The sequence below is a fragment of the Zonotrichia albicollis genome, chromosome 1, assembly GCF_047830755.1.
Source record: "Zonotrichia albicollis isolate bZonAlb1 chromosome 1, bZonAlb1.hap1, whole genome shotgun sequence".
Lineage (NCBI taxonomy): Eukaryota > Metazoa > Chordata > Aves > Passeriformes > Passerellidae > Zonotrichia > Zonotrichia albicollis.
In genome coordinates this window covers 95,951,937-95,974,632 of record NC_133819.1, presented here as the reverse complement: position 1 = coordinate 95,974,632, position 22,696 = coordinate 95,951,937, and the positions used below count along the sequence as shown (strand labels likewise).

The 22,696-nt window shown below is 40.5% G+C and overlaps 1 protein-coding gene across 2 annotated transcripts in view; it reads left to right on the top strand.

The window, feature by feature from the left end:
- Positions 1 to 9,308, top strand: part of TSHZ1 (teashirt zinc finger homeobox 1) — a 57,131-nt gene extending 47,823 nt beyond the window's left edge. For both annotated transcript variants that reach the window (XM_074547680.1, XM_074547674.1), the window contains one exon: positions 4,736 to 9,308. In XM_074547680.1, coding sequence (XP_074403781.1) covers positions 4,736 to 7,920 — 3,185 coding nt within the window. In that variant the 3' untranslated portion in view covers positions 7,921 to 9,308. The remainder of the gene's footprint in view (positions 1 to 4,735) is intronic.
- The last annotated feature ends 13,388 nt before the right edge of the window (positions 9,309 to 22,696 follow it).

Below are 22,696 nucleotides of genomic sequence, written 5' to 3'. Positions count from 1 at the left end.
TAAACTCTCATAATGTGCGATTTTGGATTCTTCTCTAAAATTCTCATGACTCTGTGTTCTGGAAACATGTCTGAAAATGATTTGGGTTTTTTCATCTCCCTCGTTTTTCCATAATGAGGGAGATGTGTGGCTATAGATTGTCTTTTCTAGCTGTATTTTTTTTTCCCTAAGATATGAAATGTGTTCTTGTGTGCAGTGGAAATCACCCCCAGCCTGGAGTGCAGCTTGTGCAAGGTGACAGTGTGGGTTGTGAAAACTTCTGCAGCTGCTGTCTCCTGTTGGCTGGGTAAATATTAAAAGCTGTGGCAATACATCTCTTGAAGAATGGTGAACACTCACATTGTGCCACTATTGTTTAGTCACAGAGTAGGCCCTGATTTAGTGAAGAATTTTAGACCTAAACCTATCCCTATTTGTCAAAACTATGAAATAGGTATTTCAGTGAAAATTATCTCAGTATTCAATTCCTTTACTGAACTGTGACTTTCACTGCTTAGGTGTTACTTCTGAATAAATTTATTTATTTTGAGGATTTAAAATTGGGTCTTGAAGAGCTTACTGCTTTTAATTTTGTAGACTACTAAAACCAAATACAATCATTACTTTTGGTGCTTTTCAAAATAATTTATTCAATGTTGAATCCCTTTTTGAATGGAAAAGAATACCTCTGCAGAGACAGATTCCTTCAAAGGCATAGTTCCAAGGTTGTGGAAAGGTTTTATGTGAGAATATTTTTATTTTTAACCACATCCTTACATTTCAGATCTCTGTCTGCTTTTTCAAACAATGGATGTGTATTTATAGTGTAAATATTCTCACTGAAGCAAACACAATGTGCTGTGCTACTCACATGTACAATATATAGCATCTCATGTCCACTTAGATTAGAATGCACAGCTTTTAACACTGCTCAAAGATGACAGTATATCTATGGGGAAGCATTGGCATCCAGAAGGCACATTTTATAGGCAAAAAAAAATAATAGCAAGACTTAATAGGAAAAAAAGAAATACAAAATGCCCCCCCCTAATTTTCAGTTGTCTGGAATTTGGAGGTTTTTCCCTCTTTTATACCTTGCATTTGCCTCAGTGTGTCTAGACACAAATGAGAAGGAAGAGAAAAGCTGACGCTGTGTTCTGTAATTTCTTCTACTTTGAATATAGTTATTGTTGGGGAGGATCATTGTCTATATCTGCTCTTGATATTTTTGTGTGATTTTGGGACATGTGTAAACCAGCAGTACCTTTGCAGATGCAGGAATGTCTGAAGAAGATTGCTGAGAGTTGCTCGGTCACAGAAAGATATGTTGTCTGAAATCTGTCTGTTGGTCTACATTTTGTAATTTAGAATCTGAACATCTCATGCTTTTATTTAAGGTAGAATATATTACTTCTCTCTGCAAGTAATTATAATAGGAACATTTTTGCTGTGTTTAAAATACTGAATTTTATTTATTTGTCAGATTTCTGTGAGAATTTTAGTAAAACGTACATGCTTTTAGACATTAACATTCTTCCTTTTGTTTGCTTCTCTGTTAGCTCTTACAGAAACCTTTTCAGTTAGAGAATTGCACTGACCTTGCAAAATACCATATGTTGAGAGTGCTGCTATTCATCTCATAAGCATTAGTAGTCTTGAATGAACAGGTATTGTCTGTATCCTATGATAACCAAAGGAGTTAAAGAGACTATTTTTTTTATTGCAGTGATAGAAAATTAAATATTGCAGATAAATTACTCTTTTTTTATTAAGGAGCATTATTTCTTTGTGACTATAGATACACGTTCAGACATGTGGGTGTGCACATCATATAAATTCAGGGTTTATTAAGAACTGGCTTAAATTCTGAAATAGTAGAAAATCATAGTTCTGGCCATTTGTATATTCTTAACCCTTATATTACAGTATATGTTGGTAAAGGAGTGAACTCAATCATGTAGTAGTCTCAGCAAAACCAAAGAGTAGAAAAAGTGAGTAAATGATGAGTATTTCACCCTGACACTCGGTTTCTTTGCTATGGCAGTTTAACATGGACCTTACATGTAGTTATAATGTTTCTTGTGTGGTTTAGCTCCTTTTTATTTTTATGATACAGTGCAAATGTATGAGAATAGAGAAAACACCCTCATAAGTAAATAAAGAAAAATAAAAGACATGGCAATGGATCATTAAAGTTTCTATTTAAGCAGATATATAGATGGTTATATATAGCAATTATAAAAATATATATTTATGTAATTTAGAATTAAGTAGAGATGTAAGCAAATAATTAATATGGATCCTTACAAAATGCTGCATCAACTATCAGAACATCCTGCATCTTACAACAGTTTTTTGCACCTAGTTATTAAAAATATTGGGATGCAAAAATTGGAGAAAAGTGACATAGTTGCACTAGGATTAGTGAGAAGAAAGCTGTTCATGAAAGCTCAAAATGCGTGTCTTCTCAGTTTTTGGCTTGTACTTGTTTTGGTTTTGGTTTTGGTTTTTTTTTTTATAAAAATGCCAGATGGTAACTGCCCGTTGTTGTGCATTTTAGGTCTCAGAGGGGTTTATTTTCTATTTAAAAATAATTTCAAAATTAGAAGCCATATTCTTCTTTCACTATTCTTTGCTTTTCTGATACTTAAAATTGTATTGTCTTTTGCCATTACAAACTACTGCAAAAAGGTATGTTGAATGAGACGGCTAAGAGATCCTAGACTGCAGCTGTGGGAGTGAATTCTATGTGTGTACCTAGAGTTCAGAACTGCAGTGGTCCTACCATCCTCAAATATCTGCAGCATGTTCCAACAGCAGCATTGCTGAAAGACAGGGAAGCTGGCTGCCTTCGGAATTATCTTACTACTTCTGCATTCTATTATTCATTTTATGGACAAAATGTCTTTTAGAGAATATTTTCATCTGGTTTTACAATGCTTTTCTAGCATCTTCCTGGCCTTTGACTCCAGGATTATTTCTGAATTTTATTTATTGTGCTTTGTACTCACCTGTCCTTTTAAACATATTAGAAAACACTTGAGGCTGATTTATCTTTTTGGACCCTGATCAGAACTTTTTTAAAAACTAAAAGGTCAAATTATCATCTGAAAATATTGACATTTAGGGGACAGGTGAAAAATGCAATAGGAATCTTAAGGTTCAGTACAACCCTAGTACTAGATAGAGTATTTTCCTGCTTCATCTTAAAAGATCAGGCTAAAGCAGTTAGGGGCTGCATTAAGAGTGAATTGCAAAGGTGAATACATAATGCAGTACTGACCGTAATGTGTTTCAAAGAGTATTCATATTACAATGAAAGAAGATTCTTTTTATTTTTCAGAAAAGTAATTTCAGAATATGTTAGCAACTGTGTACAAAAAGAAGCTCGACTCATACTTATGCTACCCCCAGCTGAAGAAGACCTCAGCTTTGTTAACATAATAATACATATTTTCTTCATACCACATAGGAGCAGAAGTGCCTATTTTCTGGCTTGCTTTCAGTATTGTACCATGAAAGGACACAGGACACATTTCAGCATCACTTGCTGCAGAGTTCACCTGACAAGGAGGCACTTTTTTATACAGTTACTGAAAATTGTTCATAATCTGTATTTTCTACCTTGACATTCTTATAAATTATCTACATTCCGTTGGCATTGTGATTTTTTTAAGCTTCTTTTACAAAACTGGAGGGAAATGTGTACAACTATGTTTTGTGCTTTGCAATGAAAGTGTACATTTATCACTTAGGTACATGTAAGTCACTTCTGTGAATTGAGCCCTTGGAGTAAATGTGTTTTGATGTAATGGCCATCTGCTCATGAATATCACATTTGCTAGTTTAACAAATAGTTTGATATAGATAAACACATAGTTTGGTGAGATCATATAGTTTCACAGATAGCAATGCAATAGAAAAGTTTTGTATTTTCCGAAACCAGTAATCAAGCTGCAGTGGAGATCTCAAGGTTTTTGTTTGTTGCTTTAAGAAATTAATCTCTAGTATTTACTTTTAGTTTCTGACTGCTTTTTTTCAAAATGGTAAATGAACGACCCACATCAGATCATAACAGGAGGCAAACTACATCCTTCCCATTTCAGAAAACAATCAGTCTTGCTTCTCTTTTCACCTTTCAAAAATGAAAGCTGTTCTGCTCTCAGATGGACGCAATACAGCCAGACACCAGGAGACCCTGGGAACAGCTGACCTGACACTCTTGCCCTGTATGGCTTCATTAGAGTCAGGTATCAGTGACACAGAAATGGCCCCTGCAGCTGCAGCTAAAGCCAGTTTGCAAGAAAAGACAGAACTGACAAGATAGAGTTGGTCAAGTCAGTGATTCTGAGTGTCATGGTCTGAGGGATGCAGGTCAGCTGCAACGCGTTACACATACATATGTAGTGCAGTAAATATAGCTCAGCACCACGCCATTTTTTTAAGTTGATAAAAACTAGTTTAGTAGGCTCTTTGTTTGATTTTAGTTTTGATATTATGGCATTTACTGTGGGCCTGGCACATATTTTACTGCTGAAGTCAAAGTTTATTCTTCAGTATCACTGATATCAAACTTAACCATGACAGAGTGTGTGGATTTATAGGAGGAGTATGTGAGTGATGGTGAGTTTGGGTTTCGGATGTATCTTCAAAATTTGTCTTCATGGTTACAGTTTTCAGTGCAGGAGAGCCATGTAAAATGTGCGTGTTCAATAACATTGTCTTGTTTCCCCCCATGTCCCCTCCTGTATTTTAGCATATGTTCCTGAGGAAGAATTGAAAGCAGCAGAAATAGATGAAGACAGCGTGGAAGATGATGGGCTGTCTCTGGACATCCAGGAGAATGAGTATTTGTGCAATGAAGAAGCGGAGATCAAAGAGGCTCAAAGCTACCAGAACTCCCCAGTCAGCACTGCAACTAATCAGGATGCAGGCTATGGTTCGCCGTTTAGTGAAAACAGCGATCAGCTGGCCCATTTCAAAAGCACTTCCTCTAAAGAAGAGAAAGAGGATCCTCAGTGCACAGACAATGTTTCCTATCCACAGGACAGCTTGGCACAAATAAAAGCTGTGTATGCAAATTTGCTTTCAGAGACTTGCTGGTCCAGTTTAGCTTTGGACTTAAAGAAATCCAATCCAACCACCAGCAACAATGGAATCAGCCAGAATGAAAGTGTGACCAGTACTGACACCAATGCCAATTCCCAGAGTACTTGTACTACCAGTACCAACACAAGTACCAGTACAACCACCAGTAGTACTAGTAACAGCAATAGTAACAGTGGTGGCTCGGGTTATGACTGGCACCAAGCTGCGTTGGCTAAAACTCTGCAACAGACGTCATCGTATGGACTTCTGCCGGAGCCGAGTCTCTTCAGCACAGTGCAGCTTTACCGGCAAAACAATAAACTCTATGGGTCTGTGTTCACCGGTGCCAGCAAGTTCCGATGCAAAGACTGCAGCGCAGCCTACGACACGCTGGTGGAGCTAACTGTGCACATGAATGAAACTGGACATTACCGTGATGACAACAGAGACAAAGAAGCTGATAAGACCAAGCGGTGGTCAAAGCCTAGGAAACGATCACTTATGGAAATGGAAGGCAAAGAGGATGCCCAGAAAGTGCTGAAGTGCATGTACTGCGGGCATTCGTTTGAGTCTTTGCAAGACCTCAGTGTCCACATGATAAAAACAAAGCATTACCAGAAAGTGCCTCTGAAGGAGCCAGTACCCGCCATCACCAAATTGGTCCCTTCTACCAAAAAGCGAGCACTTCAGGACTTGGCTTCGCCTTGTTCACCTGAGCCAACAGGGATCACGGCAGAAGCTTCACTGGGTGAGTCTGCAAAGGATCAGAAAACTGCCAACCCCTACGTGACTCCAAACAACCGCTATGGCTATCAAAATGGTGCTAGCTACACTTGGCAGTTTGAGGCACGCAAAGCCCAAATACTGAAATGCATGGAATGTGGCAGTTCCCATGATACTTTGCAGCAGCTCACTGCTCACATGATGGTCACCGGTCATTTCTTGAAGGTGACCAATTCTGCTTCCAAAAAAGGCAAACAGCTTGTGTTGGACCCAGTGGTGGAGGAGAAAATACAGTCTATACCTCTTCCACCCACCACCCATACAAGGCTACCAGCCTCCAACATTAAAAAGCAGCCCGATTCCCCAGCGGGCTCCACAAACTCAGAGGAAAAGAAAGACCTAGAGAAGGAAAAGTTGGTGGTCACTGAAACAGAGAAAAAGATTAAAGAAGAGAGTGAGGACTCTACAGAGAAATTCGAGCCAACAACTTTGTATCAATACCTCAGAGAGGAAGACCTAGATGATAGTCCTAAAGGCGGAATAGACATATTGAAATCCCTGGAGAACACAGTGACAACAGCCATCAGCAAAGCCCAGAATGGAGCCCCTTCCTGGGGAGGATATCCCAGTATCCATGCAGCTTACCAGCTCCCGGGGACAGTGAAACCCCTTCAGCCCGCGGTGCAGAGTGTTCAAATGCAGCCGTCCTACGCGAGCAGTGTGAAATCGCTGTCGTCAGAACACAACGCACTCATCCATTCCCCAGGCAATCTCACACCCCCACCTCACAAGAGCAATGTATCTGCTATGGAGGAGCTAGTGGAGAAAGTTACTGGTAAAATCAACGTGAAGAAGGAAGAGAAGCCTTTGGAGAAGGAGAAGAGTTCTCCAGCTAAACCCATGTCACCTGCTGCTAAAGAAAACAAGGACTTCCCAAAAGCAGAAGAAATTAATAACAAACAGCAGCCAAAGAAGAGCTCTGAGTCTGAAGTTCAGAAGGTCAAAAAGGATAGTCCAGCAGAAGCACATACGCCAAATGGTACAGAGCCACTTAAAACAAAGGTTGCAAATGGCTGTAACAATTTAGGAATTATCACAGATCATTCACCTGAGCCATCCTTCATTAATCCATTGAGCGCTTTACAGTCCATTATGAATACCCACTTAGGCAAAATTTCTAAGCCGGTAAGCCCCTCTCTGGACCCTTTGGCCATGCTGTACAAAATTAGTAACAGCATGTTGGACAAACCCATTTACCCAACCACTCCAGTCAAGCAGGCTGACGCTATTGATCGGTATTACTATGAGAACAGCGATCAACCTATTGATTTAACTAAGTCCAAAAACAAGCCTCTTGTTTCCAGTGTGGCTGACTCTGCCTCATCCCCGCTGAGGGAGAGTGCCCTGCTGGATATTTCCGATATGGTGAAGAACCTCACGGGGCGTTTGACACCCAAGTCTTCAACTCCCTCTACCGTGTCAGAAAAGTCTGATGCTGATGGGAGCAGCTTTGAGGAAGCTCTGGATGAACTGTCACCAGTACACAAGAGGAAGGGCAGGCAGTCCAACTGGAACCCTCAGCATCTTCTGATCCTTCAAGCCCAGTTTGCTTCCAGCTTGAGGGAGACCCCAGAAGGCAAATACATTATGTCGGACCTAGGTCCACAAGAGCGGGTACACATCTCTAAGTTTACTGGTCTTTCCATGACCACAATTAGCCACTGGCTGGCCAATGTGAAGTATCAGTTAAGGAGGACAGGTGGAACTAAATTTTTAAAGAACTTGGACACAGGACATCCTGTTTTCTTTTGCAATGATTGTGCCTCTCAGTTCAGGACTGCTTCTACATACATAAGTCACTTAGAGACACACCTAGGGTTTAGTTTGAAGGATCTGTCAAAGTTGCCACTTAATCAGATTCAAGAACAGCAGAATGTTTCAAAAGTCCTCACAAACAAGACTTTGGGCTCACTTGGAATTGCCGAGGAGGACTTAGGCTCCACATTCCAATGTAAGCTCTGTAACCGAACTTTTGCAAGCAAGCATGCAGTCAAACTGCACCTTAGTAAAACACATGGCAAGTCCCCAGAGGACCATCTGATCTATGTAACTGAGTTAGAAAAACAATAGCGTCCAGGTAAGCAGCCAGGTATGCAAGTGACCACAGGAACATTGCACTAAACTTCTTCATAGTACTGCACTAGGCCTGACCTGAGCCTCTGAAATCAGTCTTACTTTTGTTGCTGAACTGCCTATCTGGACCTTGGTTTTTCTTACACTTATTTTGTAGTTATATTTATATGCTCTTTGTCTGATCTGTGCATGGTTATTTTTTTGTTTCTGTTTTTGTTTTTTGTGAGTCAAAGTCTGACCTTTATTTTCAACATCTGTCCTTGATGTTAAGCTATCTTTTGTAGAATATAGTGGGAGACACTATTGAGAGACATTAATTTAGCCGTAAAGAAAGACACAAAGAACAATGATAAAGAGACATCCTAAAATTACAAAGTTGCCATGACAATAAAGGTCACAGAACCTGGTAGTGTCAAGTTTTAACCCTCTGAGAACTGTAATAGCATTTCTGTGCCTTTCCCAGTGACTAAATAAGTAAATAAGGAGAAACAAAATAAAACAAAAGGCTTAAAGGCATTTCATTCAAATAAAATCTGCGTTGGAAGCAGGACTTTTTTTTTTATTGAATGAGCTTTTTTTTTTTTAAATGCAGAACTGGTTTGTGAAGATATTGTGCATGCAGTCCTTGGAAGAAGGAGAGCTGTGTAGTACTCAAGGGGTTAGGAAGCCACAACTGTATAAGTTATATAATGAATAAAAAAACAAGCAAACCAATTTGCCACTATGCCCAAACCCTCTGGATGCTGAGAATTGCCACTTTTTGGCAAAAGGAAAAAAAAAAAGTATGCAAGCTGTTATTTAAAACAAATGTAAAAATGCTCTTTTCTTTCCTTTATTTTTTTTTCTGTAAAATACTGCAGTTTATAGTTATTTACAAATGTTAAGCTTTGGTACAAGCTGACCTTTCTATAGTGTGCTGCATTGGTAAATGAAAACAAAAAAAAATGGGGCAAATGTTGGATTCTGTTCCTTGTAAATTGCCAGCATCAGCTTAAAAAAATACATGTTACATATCGTACCATTTTAAACTGTTCAACTTTCTTTGTACCTTCTGGCTGTATGCTTTCTCTTTTAACTTTTTATATTGTCATTTTATATTCAATTTCTGTGTATATAATGTAAAACCACACTTTTTGAATAAAATTTAGTTCCTGCAGCTTGATATAAATAGAGGAATTTTACTGGCACCTGCATCTTTCCAGATGCATGTACTTAAAGGAACTATCTGACAAAAAAATAAATAAATAAAAATAAAGCAAGCAATGCACTATGAATTATACATTTTGATGTTTTATCATTAATATTGTACAGTACATTTTGGTTCACACAATTAAATCCACTGTTTTCTCAAGTGTAAAATAAACCCACATGCAGTTCTTGATTTACATACATTGTCATGTCGTCATTAAATTGCCTTTGAGGTGTTGCTCCAGCTATAAGAGGCATCGTTTATATAATCAACCAGCAAAAATCTACTTGAAATCATCTCTCCTGATCTGTGTGCTGACGTGTCTCACTCAAAGCCCTAATGCTGGTAACCTCTGAGGAGAGATCTGCAGCAGGCACTCGCTGCTAAGGGTACACAGCCAGGGCAGCCGGGGGCGTCCTGCTCCTCGCTGGGGTACGAGAGAGGCTGCAAAGGTTTTGACCAAGTTATGTGCAGCTGTACCTGTAGCCATTTTCTGTGTGTGTTCAAAGCTGTCTCCTCCCTCCCTCCCTCCCTCCCTTCCCTGGTGAAACCTTTTGATTCCAGGAGTTCCATAGTCAGAGGCTGTGGCTCCTGCCCCTGCGGTCTGTTGGATGCTGCGGTGCTGCCTCCCTGGCAGCGGTGAAGACCTCAGAGGCTTTGACACCAGTTTTTACTTACAGTACAAGGAGGCAGACCTGTGTTTCTCTGTACTTTTTAAATATTGCATTTTGAGGTAAGCTGAGCGCTATCATATCAGGTGTTTCCCTTAATCTTTATTTCTGTTCTGTTGAATGCAGATGTCATTTAGAATGTAAAAGAGAGCTGTCAGAGCCTTCACTTCTCTATCTCCTGAGTGCTTTGACAGTTACAGTGTATGAAAGCCTGGGATCTGCTATCCATTACACTTTTTGGATGGGCTATTAAATATGAGGACCTAGAGGGGTTTGCTTTCACGTGGTATTAGTGATACTGTTGTGCTATATATACTTCTGTATATATATGTATATTCCTGTTTCTTCTCGGTTCTTCTGAAAGTAATTTAAATGTAAGATCTTTGCTTCGAAATACATCATGGTTCAACATTTAATCTTTACTTTAGCTACAGCTCCAGAAATATCCACGCATGGTTCTGTTCCCTTAAAAGCCTATCAGGTCCAGGTCAGTTACATTTATACGGTGTTTCTAAGTAGTGCAGGAAAGTGCCATGAGGGTTTTTTAAAATGTCCCTTACTTTCTTCACTGCTAACTACCTATGTCCTTCAGGGGATCCAGCCATTTAGACATTTCAGTTCAATTACTGGATGATTATGTGCTTTGGGCCCAAGGGGTGGTGAGGAAGAAAAACAGTCAGGCCTATGGCCATAATACAGAGTCCTTAAATAATAACCCTTTGAAGTTTTGTTTACTTTCCCACAGGCCTGCAAACATGTGATTATAAAATATGCTGTAGTACATTGCAGTAATGTGTGAAAAGGTTGAAAGGGAGAAATAATAGCTCTAAAGTGGGTTTGAATCTAATGTAAATCCATTAAAACTGATTTTGAAACACGGCATGTAAAGTGAGTTCTCAACACCAGGTGACTCCCTCGAGAGGTGTTTATGACATTGCTAAATCCATTCAGTTCTGATAGCTTCAGAATTGGACAATCACTCATCATCTGTGCCACTGTCTGAAGAAAGTCCATTTAGAATAAACCAGCAGCTTTACCTGGTGACTATGCTGATGTAACACTTTCTATGACTGAAATATGGAGTAGATGAAAATTGGAGGGCTCTGATGGTTCTCCCGCTTAAGAAAATGAAGTACAGTAACAGTATGATCTTTGTTATTTTGATTTTTGCTACCTTTGTTTGAATATTGTATTTCAGAAAAAAATTCCTTTTTAAAAAAGAAATTGCAGAGTTCAAAATGCAGTTATTCTTTTTCCCAGAATTTTTTTCCATGTTTATTTCTTCTTTTGGTAAGATTGCAACAAAAGTAAGTTTGTGCTATTCTACGAGTAGGTTCTAAAGCTACTGGATGGAAGACACCACAAAGCCTTTCAGGACTGATCTTGAAGAAAATAAACCTAAGATCTTTAAACCTCATCATAGCTTCTGGAAGCCTGTATACCTGTTTTGTGATGTATGCAAAATCCAGTGTGTCTGATTCTTTTCAGAGATGTATGAAGCTCATTTTTTTTCATCATTACATTGCTGGTGTTCAGACCTTTGCTTGTATCTGTTATTAGAGTGGAAGATCTTGGTTTGCTTATTTTTGCAGGTTTGATTTCTGCTTTGGTGCATTCTTCTATGTTGCTGTTTCAAAACTGATGCAAACCACTGGAAATTTGGGAGATCTGTGTACTGACAACATGAGTCATGAATTAAATACCTCTTTTTTTCTTTTTCTTTCTTTTTTTTTTTTATAATAGCATTTTGTGGGTTATTCACTAATGTCTTCTGCAACATAACTTTGTTGCAGCTTTCTCTGGATGGTTACTCTAGTAATAATGATGCCAAATATAATCCATCTTTTTCATGGAAGCCACTAAAATGCAATTGCAATTAAGCATAAAGGCATGAAATATACATATTATCTTATGTTAGGCTAATCAAGACACAGTGCATCAGCTATCGCTTGCATTTTCCAAAGCCATCTGAGATCTGAGTGTGTGATATTCTTTAAATAATATGGCAGGGGTCCTGGTTAGGAGACCTCCAAGGAGAGGCCAGTTTCCATGCAGAGTGTTCTTGCAGCTCTGTAGGTGTTGGTCTCCTGGCTGATGCAGTATTGAGTTACTCTCCCAGCATGAAAGTAGCAGGAAGTGGGATTTCACCATCTGTTCACTGAAATTTAAAAGCAGGGTCCTTTTCGGTCTGTGGATGAGAACAGAATGCTAACCCAAATTTACTGGCCAGATATTAATGTCTATACTATGATTCTTCCAAATTTTTGTTTTCCCCACTCTTCTGATGGAGTTTCTTCTTGTAATGTTTTCATGTGGCTTTGTCTAGTTTGTCTTCATCACTGTGTGTTCTCAGCTTCATCCTACAGGTAGGTCTAGAGACCACATTTTGGGATGAAAGATGCTATTCTAAGTAGAAGGTGTTATCATAGCTAAGTGAAAATACCAATATCCAAAACTGCATGTATTGTTGAAAAGGAGAAATTTTTACAAGTCTAAGACGATGCAGATTACCTGAGGTTAGTATAATTTGTGAAATGTGCTTCTTTATCCCACATCTTCATTAACTCTGTTTTTTGACCGGTGATATAGAAAAACTGATTTTAGAGTAGTTTAGCACCAGGAGGTCAGGACTGTGGGCACTGATAGTGAAAATAACTAGTGGACCTAGTTATTTTCAGACAACCAATATTAGAATGTGCAATGATTATAAAAGCTGTAGACCTTCGCACTAGGAAGGAGAAGATCAAGTTACTCTGTTGTGAAGATCCCTTATTTTTAAACGCCTCTACAGTTCTGTCCAGTGACTTGCTGAATCAGGGTCAGCGTAGTCAAAATGCATCTAGTAAGATTTATCCTAACTACTGTAGTTGTTACCTGAGCTTTTTTTCCCATCCCTGTGAAAAATGAAAAGTTTAAATTTGATTCATAATACCCAGGATTTGAATGGTTTTTACTTCTGGATAAACTTCTTAGTGTAAAACATTCAGGGAAAATTATTTGTTAAAGTTATTATTTCTTTTTGAAGGCGCAATTTTCAGACTAAATTGTTCAGGGCACAATGTGTTGACCATCACTACAGCATAAATCTGAACCAATTTAATATAGTGAGAGCATACTGTATTCAGTCCAGAGTGGTTGTGTCAGCACTGTCTGAAGTTGCAGGCTGAAGCCTGACAGGTTCCTGACCAGGCTTGTCAGATGTAAGACACCTGTGGTTAAATGCCACATGGTCACTTGAGGAAGGAAGGTTGGAGTCTGGTTGCCTGCAACCCATCTGCTCTTCTATGAGTCCAGAGCTGATTCGTTTGCTCAGAACAGCGTACATTATGAAATCCTAGAGGCTGGTGGGACACATTAGGCAAATGGAGGCCAACCTTCAGGGTCATGCAGGTGGAAGTCACCTTTTTAGTATTCATGACAACTTGTTCAAAGCCACCTCTTTAAGTGTGTACAAACTGAAGTTTGTATTGGAGCTAATCACAAACCACTAAACTGGAATGGCACCTGTATTTCCTACCCAAAAATGACACCCATGATGGTGAAATGCAGAAAGCAGCACACTACAGGCCACATAGTCAGAAATAGTGCCCAAAGCTCATGACCAGCAGCTAGAGGTGCGGCCACTAGAGCATGCTCTCGGGCACATGCTCTTACTCCCCAGAAGGCTTATCCTCACAACAAGTAGTTGAGTTCTGTGCAATATGATCTGGGATGGAAGATTCATTTACTGAGAGCAAGCAGTTTCTTTCAAATAAGTTCTCTAGTGGACTGGTAGGTGCTAAATCAGTTTGGCAAAACGCATTAACCTGCCAGCTGACACTTCAGTTTCATTATATCATAATGTGTATCACCATGGTCAGAATCCATTCACCCCTTGACTTTCCTTTCAATGAGGTTTGGACACTCAAGACTGAGCAGTGATGAGACCAAATATCAATCCTGGTGAATTACTTAAAATTACTAGGTTTTGTATTTTTGAATGGCAGGATAGATTGTTTGATCTTGGCAATGGGCATTGTCCTCTGATACAGACAGCTTGGATCAAATACCATTTGCCCCATTCTGTAGCTAGTGGAGACCATTGCTGTAAACTCCTGAAGATGGTCTCTGAAAAAAAAGATTTCTGCCAATTTTTTCCTCTTTCACCCAGGAATTGCACAGTGCACTGGGACATGCAAAGAAACTGTGGTTTAACCTGAGCATTTCTGAGGAGCAGCGTTCCATCAAAACTAACTGCCTTCCTCAGGTCCTGGTTAGGCTTAGTTTGTCACTGCACGGTTCCAACGTGTTGCATCTTATTTGTTGTCATGGAAGCACTGCTACAAGTTCAGTGTCAAGAACATCATCTTCTCCACACTCTCCACCCAGCCTCCAGCGTAACAAGGAAAACTGGCAGAGTGGCTCTGCCAGTCACTATTGCTCTGCAAGGAGTTGGAGGGGGGACTGGGAGGGCAAGAACAGGACAGTGGGGGATTTTGATCTTGATAAATTTTATGTTTTCAGAAGTGTCGCTTTGTTCATATGTCTCTTCACTCTAGCTTAACCCACTATGCATAGCAATACAAGTGGCTCCTGAAATTGCTGCCATTTGGCTTCAGGGGCTTTGGCATCTAATTTCTTAGTACTTACAAAGGTGAAAAAGTTGTGTAGTAGAGTAGGTCAGTTCTGTTCATCTCATGTTCCAGGTGAAGCTGGACCCATTGTAGGTAGGATGTGGGATTCATTAATGGCTTTTCTCATTGGTAACTGAGTGGTATAAGTCACTCCCTGGGCATTTTCATTCTGGAGTTTTTTTCTCAATTTAGACCAAAGTACTTTGGAAGCAATTTAAGCCAACTGGAAAAAGTCACTTTTATTTTCTAATAAGAAAATCTGCCCAGGGCTTCTGTGGCAGGGAACCTGTGTAATGCTACCAGTGTAACTGTAATGGTTTAACTGGAAAATTCTGCCAGTAAACAAGATTTAAGTTTATTAATGTGCAAATACTGTCTCTAAAAACACTTGGAGGCTCAGACACTGTCCACAACTGTATATTACTTCATACTCCAAGGTCAAATGCACTCAGCATGTTTGCAGTGGGCATGCTGTATTAATAATCACACGTAGTAGCATCTGAGTGTGTAGCTTGATGATGAAGTGTGGTTCAGGGAGGGACTGTATAGCACTGTGTGTCTTTATGTTCAAGGGAAAGTTGTGTTGTTGGCTGTGCCTAAAGTGCTACCTTGCTAAAGTTTGTAGCATTTAGCATTAACTGTCTGTTATTTCTTGTCACCACTTTTCTTTGGCGGGATAACGTGAAAAACTAGATGGCTTTGCTCTAAAAAGGGCAGTAGGTCTAGACTTAACATTGCACAGGGATATCCTCTGCCCGAGTTTTAGGGGTTGGTGTCACATTTCACATTTTTAAGTGTGCTTTGACAACTGGGAGTCTGGAAAAGTGGAAAGAAGAAATAGGATTTAGGAATGACTAAGAATGGAGTCTAATGATTAGCAGCCTCAGATGGGCAGAAGCAGCACAAAAAAAGAATTGGAGCTTGGACATTCACTGTGAGAAGAAGGACAAGGTAGGGAAAAGAAATAATAGAAGAATAATTGCTATTAGCAAGGGCAGATGTCAGAGATTTTCAAAGCTAGGACTGAGAGGGGTGAAAAGGGAAAGGCTGGAAGGCCTGCTTGCCTTTTAGGAGACAAAAGGAGACCTAGCAAGGTAAAGCTCAAAGGGGCTCTGTGCTGGGAGATATAAGCATGCCTGAGTGATGTTTGGGAACCTCTCTGACCTCCTGCAAAAAACATGGAATGAGGCTGAATTTGTCTCAGGGTTTTGTAGTGGACAGCTGAAATATTTAATGTAAAGTCTTCACAGTGTTGTCTGTTCAAAAGCTGGAAGGTCAGGGAGAAGAAGGCAAGGTAAGGATGGAAGCCTGAGCAAATAGTTTGAATGAAGTATGATCATGAGTGCTTTTGCTGTTGCATACGATGGGGAGAGGAGCAGGGAGGAAAGCTTTGTGTGGGGAAAACTTAATGGTTGTTTTGTTGCTGCTGGTTGGGTTTTTTTCCCCACTTCTGTTTCTAAGAGCAATAACTACATTTAATTTGTATTGTTATAGCAGAGTCCAAGGGCCTCAGTATGCTGGTTTCTGTAAAAACACATGCTAACAGTAGCTTCCACCTTGTTTAAGACAAGGCATAAGAAGGGAGTGTAAAAGACATCAGAAACAGGGGAGAAGATGGTGCAATTTCAAAGGCTACGCATGTACATAAATTGAGCGCTTGTGAGTCATTTAATTTTTAAAGACTTTATAATAGATGTGCTGCAGTCTCTACTGGCCATCCACCTAGCTGCTCACAGTTGGCAACTTCACTATTGATATCTGGGCATCATTTTAAGTGAGCACTTAAGGTTGAGTACCAAGGGAAGGTATTTATAGTTTCAGCAGAGTGGGTTGATAGCTGTTCCAGCCCCAGATGGGAATTGGGTTACATGACAGATCAGGCTGCCTTCCAATTTTATCCAATACTAGCGATAAGGGGAGGGGGGAGGGAGGACAGCTGCAACCGTATAGTCCTTCTAGGGTTAAAGATCCTAATGCTTTAAAGAGAATGTCTAAAAGAAAATTTCTTTCTGAAATAATTTATGGAAATGCCGTGCTCCCTTTGAAGGTTCCATGTCACTGCATGGCACTACGCAATGTTCTCTTTCTTCACCTGTCAGGCAAGGACCACCTCGAAGAGTCTCACTGCTGATTACTAGTTAATTGTCATTAATAAGTGACAACTGACATTATGGGGGCTTAATGCAGAGAGAACAGAAAAGAGCCACAGATATTCTAATGAGCTGACTCCTACGTGCCCTCTATTGTTGTCGAAAATGAGGAGCTGTCGTCATTGTTCAGGAGATGGGCTTCAATTGCTCTGGAAAAATATTCTCTTTTAATTTCTTTATGCATAGATAATTCCTGGTGCACTCTCTCTCCCTCTCTCCGTCTGTCTCTCTTGCTCTTTCTTTCTCTCTCATACACACACACAGAGACACACACACACCTTTCTGTGAACACAGTGAAAACTTCCACTGATGATATACAATATGTATTAAGATACAGTAAAGCATTTTAAAGTATTTTGATCTAGGCATGCACATATGCAAGCATATGTGTGCACACATATATACAGACTAGCTACACATAAATGCAAATCACCAAGATGTTAATTTAATTTTTAAAACTCAGGAAAGGAGTGGGCACAGACAACTCCCTGAAGGAAAGGAACCAAAACGAGATGGTCAAGGCAGTCTGAGCTGATGTATGAAGTCAGGATTGAGGAAGTCCTGTTCTGTCCCTAGTATGAGGAGTTTTGAAGTGATGGTAATGAGCAAATACAGATTTCAAATACAGGTACCTAAAATTAGGTTCTTGCTCCTTATTTAAATAGTAGCTTAATGACTTAATGATTTTCAAAACTGTCAAACAGGCAGGAGCTTCCTGGGAGGCGGTGGTGGCTGCGGATGCTCAACACTGCCTGCTGAAAGTCAAAACCATTCTTTGCACACTTTCAGAAAATCTCAGCCAGCAGAGGGCCAGAAATTTGGGGGAGATGATTTAATGAGGCATCAAACTCCTGGTAGCATTTCCCAAAAAGTAGGAAGTCTGCTTACACTAGAGGAGCATGATCAACCCAGGATAAGCTTACTTCTGTGCAATGCCAGGTGAAATATTTGCATACACATACAAGAGACTCTCTACCTTTGCAGATTAGGGATAAGCAGGGTTCTGAGAATGTTGCTGACAACCACAACCAGGAACATTTCCAGAAGTTGGGAAATCACCAATGATTCTTGAGGTAAAAATTTAGGTGAAATAAAAATTTTAGGTGAACATGATGGTGCCAGCTTCTCCTACCAATTTTGGAGCAACGTGGTCACCTGCATAAAATCTCTTAAGTAAGGACAGTACTTGAGATCAAAATTTTAGAAGAGGAATTTCCTATTTTTACCAATAAATATCCAAGAGTTCCTATTCTCAACAATAAATTGCATGTCTGAAGCATTTATGGCTGGGTGGGTTTGCCTGAGAAGTGGCTTATCCAGTGTCTTTCAGCTACCTGCACAAGGAAGAGAGTCCATCATTTTATGGGGAATTCCATTTTGATTGCATAGCTTGAGTTTAAAACTCAAGACTTACAGGAAAGAAAACGAAAATGAGATGCCTCTCATATTGTGCTCACAGCGAAGATTAGCATTCTCTGTCTTTCTGCCTGCCAAGGCCCAAACAAAAGATCCGGTCTGGAACAATGGCCTGAAATGAGGAACACAACCAAAGCAGCCATGCAGGAAGCCTGCTGTTTCCCAAGGTTTGGGGACCTGGAGCCAATATACAGTGCCCCAAGCAGATGTGTGGAAGAAGAAAATGCCTCAAATGACAGTAGGTAATTTTTTTTTTTTTTTCATGCTGGGCTTCCCACTGTGAAGTCAACAGATACCATGCCTTACATTGCCATAGTGCAACTTGATGGGTCCTAATTCCCAGCTCTGTATGTGACTTTGGATATGACCTCTCTGTGACTGAATCTACCCGTCTTTTAAAGAGATGAGATAATGCCTGTGTGGCAGAGAAGACACATGCTGTAATCCGTGGTGAGAGTTTGTAATACTGCGTAGAAAGCACTTCTTGACATTGCAAGTGTCTTTTCAGTTACTGCACTGTCTTTAAAATTTCCTTTTGGAGAAGGCAGTTGAAAAGATCACAGTCCAAGCCATTTCACTTCCTGAGGCAAGAGGTCAGCTTGCTGCTCTTTGTGGTAATCCTCTACCTTCTTATCCTCTGGGTTAGGAAGCTCCCCACTGCCCACCACCAAGCTCACTCCAGGGTCACAGCTGCCAGGGCAGTTTCATATCCAAATCTAGCACAACAGTTCCTACTGTCCTCATAATTATTCCCTTCTTGCTTTCTTCCTAGTCGCAACAAAACAGTTTTGGCAGCTTCTGGAACTTCTCTGCCTGCTGGACCCCAGCAAATCTGATGCTAGATGCTAGTGATGTCAGCTGAAGTTAGTATGTGGAGTGGAGTGGGTAAAAGTTGGGGTCCTCGATAAACTGTGTTTAAATAAAGCTGTGTGGTTTTTTGCTTTTAATACCATATATCTTATGAATGCTACTGGAATGTGAGAAGAACTGATGGAGTCATTCCTGGGTGGAGTTGTTCCTTTTTCCATTGACAGTCCTGAAGCATAGAGTTGGAAATTTTGCTCTTCCCTATGTACTTGTTCCCTCCCAAATGAAAGTCATTAACATTATTTGCATTGCGTCTGCGTCGTACAGACTGTCACTCAAGACCTCTTAGACATTTTAGCAAATTTACTTCCAAATGACTGGGACTCTGGTATTCTTCTTTCAATAATTTACAATCATTAAAATGACATCAGACTATCTCCAGTGCTGGCATTCTTTCCGGTCGCTGTCTCTCAGATGTCTGCTTGGGAGGAAGGTAAAGCTGGCTCTGCAGTGATGGATGTCCCTTGCAGAAAGTGGTTCAGAACAGCCCAGGACACACAACAAAGCCAGAACTGGAGATAGTCTTATCTCACATTTGGAGCTGTAAATTATTTAAGGGAGCACTCCAGCTCCAGGAAACTGAGGTTACAGCAAATATTAAGCTTCCTGCATGGCTGTTTTTCTTGTGTCAGGTGATGTGGCACAGTTTATTCATAGGCATTCAGGGGCCATGGAAATAATCAGTAAATGAGGAAAATATTTCATTTTCTGTTGCTATTTCTCATGTCAGATTTCTAGAGGACTAAGGCTTGGGGTTTAGGGCCCTTTGCATTGAATTCAGATCCATAAAAATCCTCTCGATGGCTGGAAAATATTGCACCAAATGAATAGATGCCCTGTCAATAGAGATTGCTGTGACCTCACAAAATGTTCCAAGTAACTACATATCATTTATAGATAATCACATGCAAGATGCTCCAATCCAGTGACTCTTAATAAATAGCTAACTCAAGAAACAACACGATGAAGTTTCAATACATGAAGTGCTCAGTGATAGCTTGCGCAGTCTATCTTGCTTCAGTTGGCATTGAAAGCTTAAACATGTTCCCTTACCCACACCTCCTTGTTTGGTAGATAAAATGTACATGAAAAAAAGCTGGTATAACAAATACTTGCATGCCCAGCAGATACCAAGAGGAAATTTCTGAATTATCTTGGAGGGGGATGCTTCAAGCAATAATGACAGCAGGGGAGGGAATGCCTCCTGCCCTCCATGGCCAGCATCAGGGAAGAAGGACCCCCTTCACAGGGCAGGGCAGGGCAGGGCAGGGCAGGAGCTCCTTTATCCCCTCTAAATTCCATTTCTCTCTGCTACCCATCCCAACAGCTCTACAGAGTAAACTAAACTGGTCTTTCCTTCTCCCCTTCCCCAAGGCAGCGCGGAAGCCTCCAAAGACACGCAGCCAGCCCATGAGGAATGGACACCTGCCATCTCTCACAGAGGGGCCCAGGGCCTCCAGGAGCCTTCAGTCACTGCAGAGCACATGGACATCCCCCATCTGTGAAGGAAGAACCATATCCTGCCTCCTCTGCTAACTGACACAAAGACAAGGAGGAACAAGAGGGAAGAAGGAAATTGGATTATTCACGTCGAAGCATTAATTTTTTGAATTTGGAGATGGAAAAAGTGAGGCTTTTGTTCCACTAACAACTCTTGCCTTTAGTTTCTTTTTAACATTACCCTGATGGTAAGTACGTAAAAAATCATACTCATTTGTGAAAAAGCATTTTTTTGCATAGTGTCTATAGCAATATCAGGAGATAGGGCTAGAATTTCAAAGTGGTACTTTTCTTTGGTTCTTTCCCTTTCAATAGCTGTTGTTTTGATTACTCTGTGCCTTAGGCTATCATTAGAATCTTTTTGTGTGTGGAAGTATTAAGTCCATAAATATGAAAATAAGCCTGTAATTGACCCATGGACTGAATTTATTTCCATTAGATTCTTCTGCTAGTATAAAAAGCACAAACTGGAAGAGTGATATTTATGTGCATATGAAGCTCCCCAGCTCTGATGGTATATCATATATTTGATAACAAGGTTATGCTCTTAAAGGGACTACTCAGCAAGAGAGGGTGGAGAAAACAGGTGTCTTATTTTAGTTTTGAAAGCAAAATTGGGTACAGCCATAAAATACATACACAGCACATACCATTATTTTGATTAATCGGACTGCTAGGGAACAGCTCATAATGAAAGCTGATCAGCATATCCCAATCAGTCTCATTAGGTTCCTCTGCAGACACCTGGAGAAAGGCAGCCAGCAGAGGGTACTTTGAAGGCAGGAGGAGCTGAGCGATCTACCACGGAAAACACGGTGGTTGCCACACCTGCTTGTGTGCTGTGATGGAGCTTTACAGCACACGGGGAGGTTTCTCAGCTAAATGGGATATAAAGCTCAGCTGCCTTCTGGGGAGGGCCTGTGCTGTGCCCCACGCATCATGTGTAATATTCCAGTTGTTTCCTCTGCTTGTGGCCACAGCTGTAGTGCTGCTGAGCTGCTACATAAAGTTTTCCAGGGATGCTGTTGGTTTTTTCCTTTTGGATTTTTCCACCTTCCCACTGTGTGAAGGGACCATATGGCACAGCTATTACATCAGGACCTGCAGGCAATTCCCAGTCAGGCAGTATACCAGATCAGGGCTGCATGTCGAAGAAGAAAATGAAGGAGGGAGGGAGGGGAGAAGGTGGGCGAGATTAGTTCCAAGAACAAAAATCACAGAATATTCAGGGCTTGCGTCGTGAGACAGGCATCTCCCCCTCGCCCCCATGAGCTCTGTTGTCTGCCACAGCCTGCTCTCTCCAAGGTGCAGGTACACTTTGTCACCAAGGTCAACTTTGCAGCTCACAGGCTCCTCAGTGCCCTGGCCTTGCTCAGGGACTCACTTTGGGCAGCCTCCTTCCTCTGGCTGCCATTGGGAAGGTTTATGGAAAGGCGTGGCATGGAAGGTATATATATGTGTGTTCCTGGATAATTCACACCTTCATTTCCTCCCAGTCTCTCACTGTTTTCCTCATATGCCAGGGTCTGACCAATAATATAGGCCTGAAGGGAATCGTACAATTAAACTAAGTATAATTGAGATATTGAGGTTTTGTTTGTCTGACTTCAATCTAAATTTGTATCAAGGGGGTTAAAAGTGGAGAGGTCTTTCAACAGCTTTCCCATTTGTTTTTCCTAGTAGCTGTGGTGACCATTATTAGCACTGCTTTGAATTAATGGTCAATTGTCCTATCATAGTTTAAGAAATATGATGGGCTGTGAGACCAATCCCAAATAAGATTTTGAGTACATAACACATCTAATTAAAAAGAAAGGAATTAAATGGTGGCAAATAAAATTGGTACCTTATCTCTAGCCAGTGCTACAAAAAAATAGCCAGGAGTCTTGATTGTAAAGCTCTTCCTCCTTCGAGGAGGAATTCTCTGTGGTACAGGTTATAAGGATGACCCTACAAAAATTGCCAGGAATATTGTTATGTCCTTGGCCACGTGTTTGTCCCCAAGTGAGACTTTCTTGATGTTATGTGGATTCTCATTACTTCACAGGGAAAAGTTTCTGTGTGCTCACATCTGCACATAGTACATGTAGCTTCTTCTCCATGGAAGCAGTCCGTTCACAAATGATGTTCAACCAGTATTGAGAGAGAGGAGCACCTTCAGCATTGCTGACTTTTCACACTTCTTAGCAGGTAAATAATAAGATTATAAGATTGGCTGGATGTTGACAGCATCTTTTTTGTTTTTAAATGCTGTGTGTTATTGTGACCAAATATAAAGAAATCACCGCTCCATTTTACAGACCTCTGAAACCAGAACAGAGGACCCGACCCCACCATTGCAGACACAGTAACCATCTGCCTGCCACC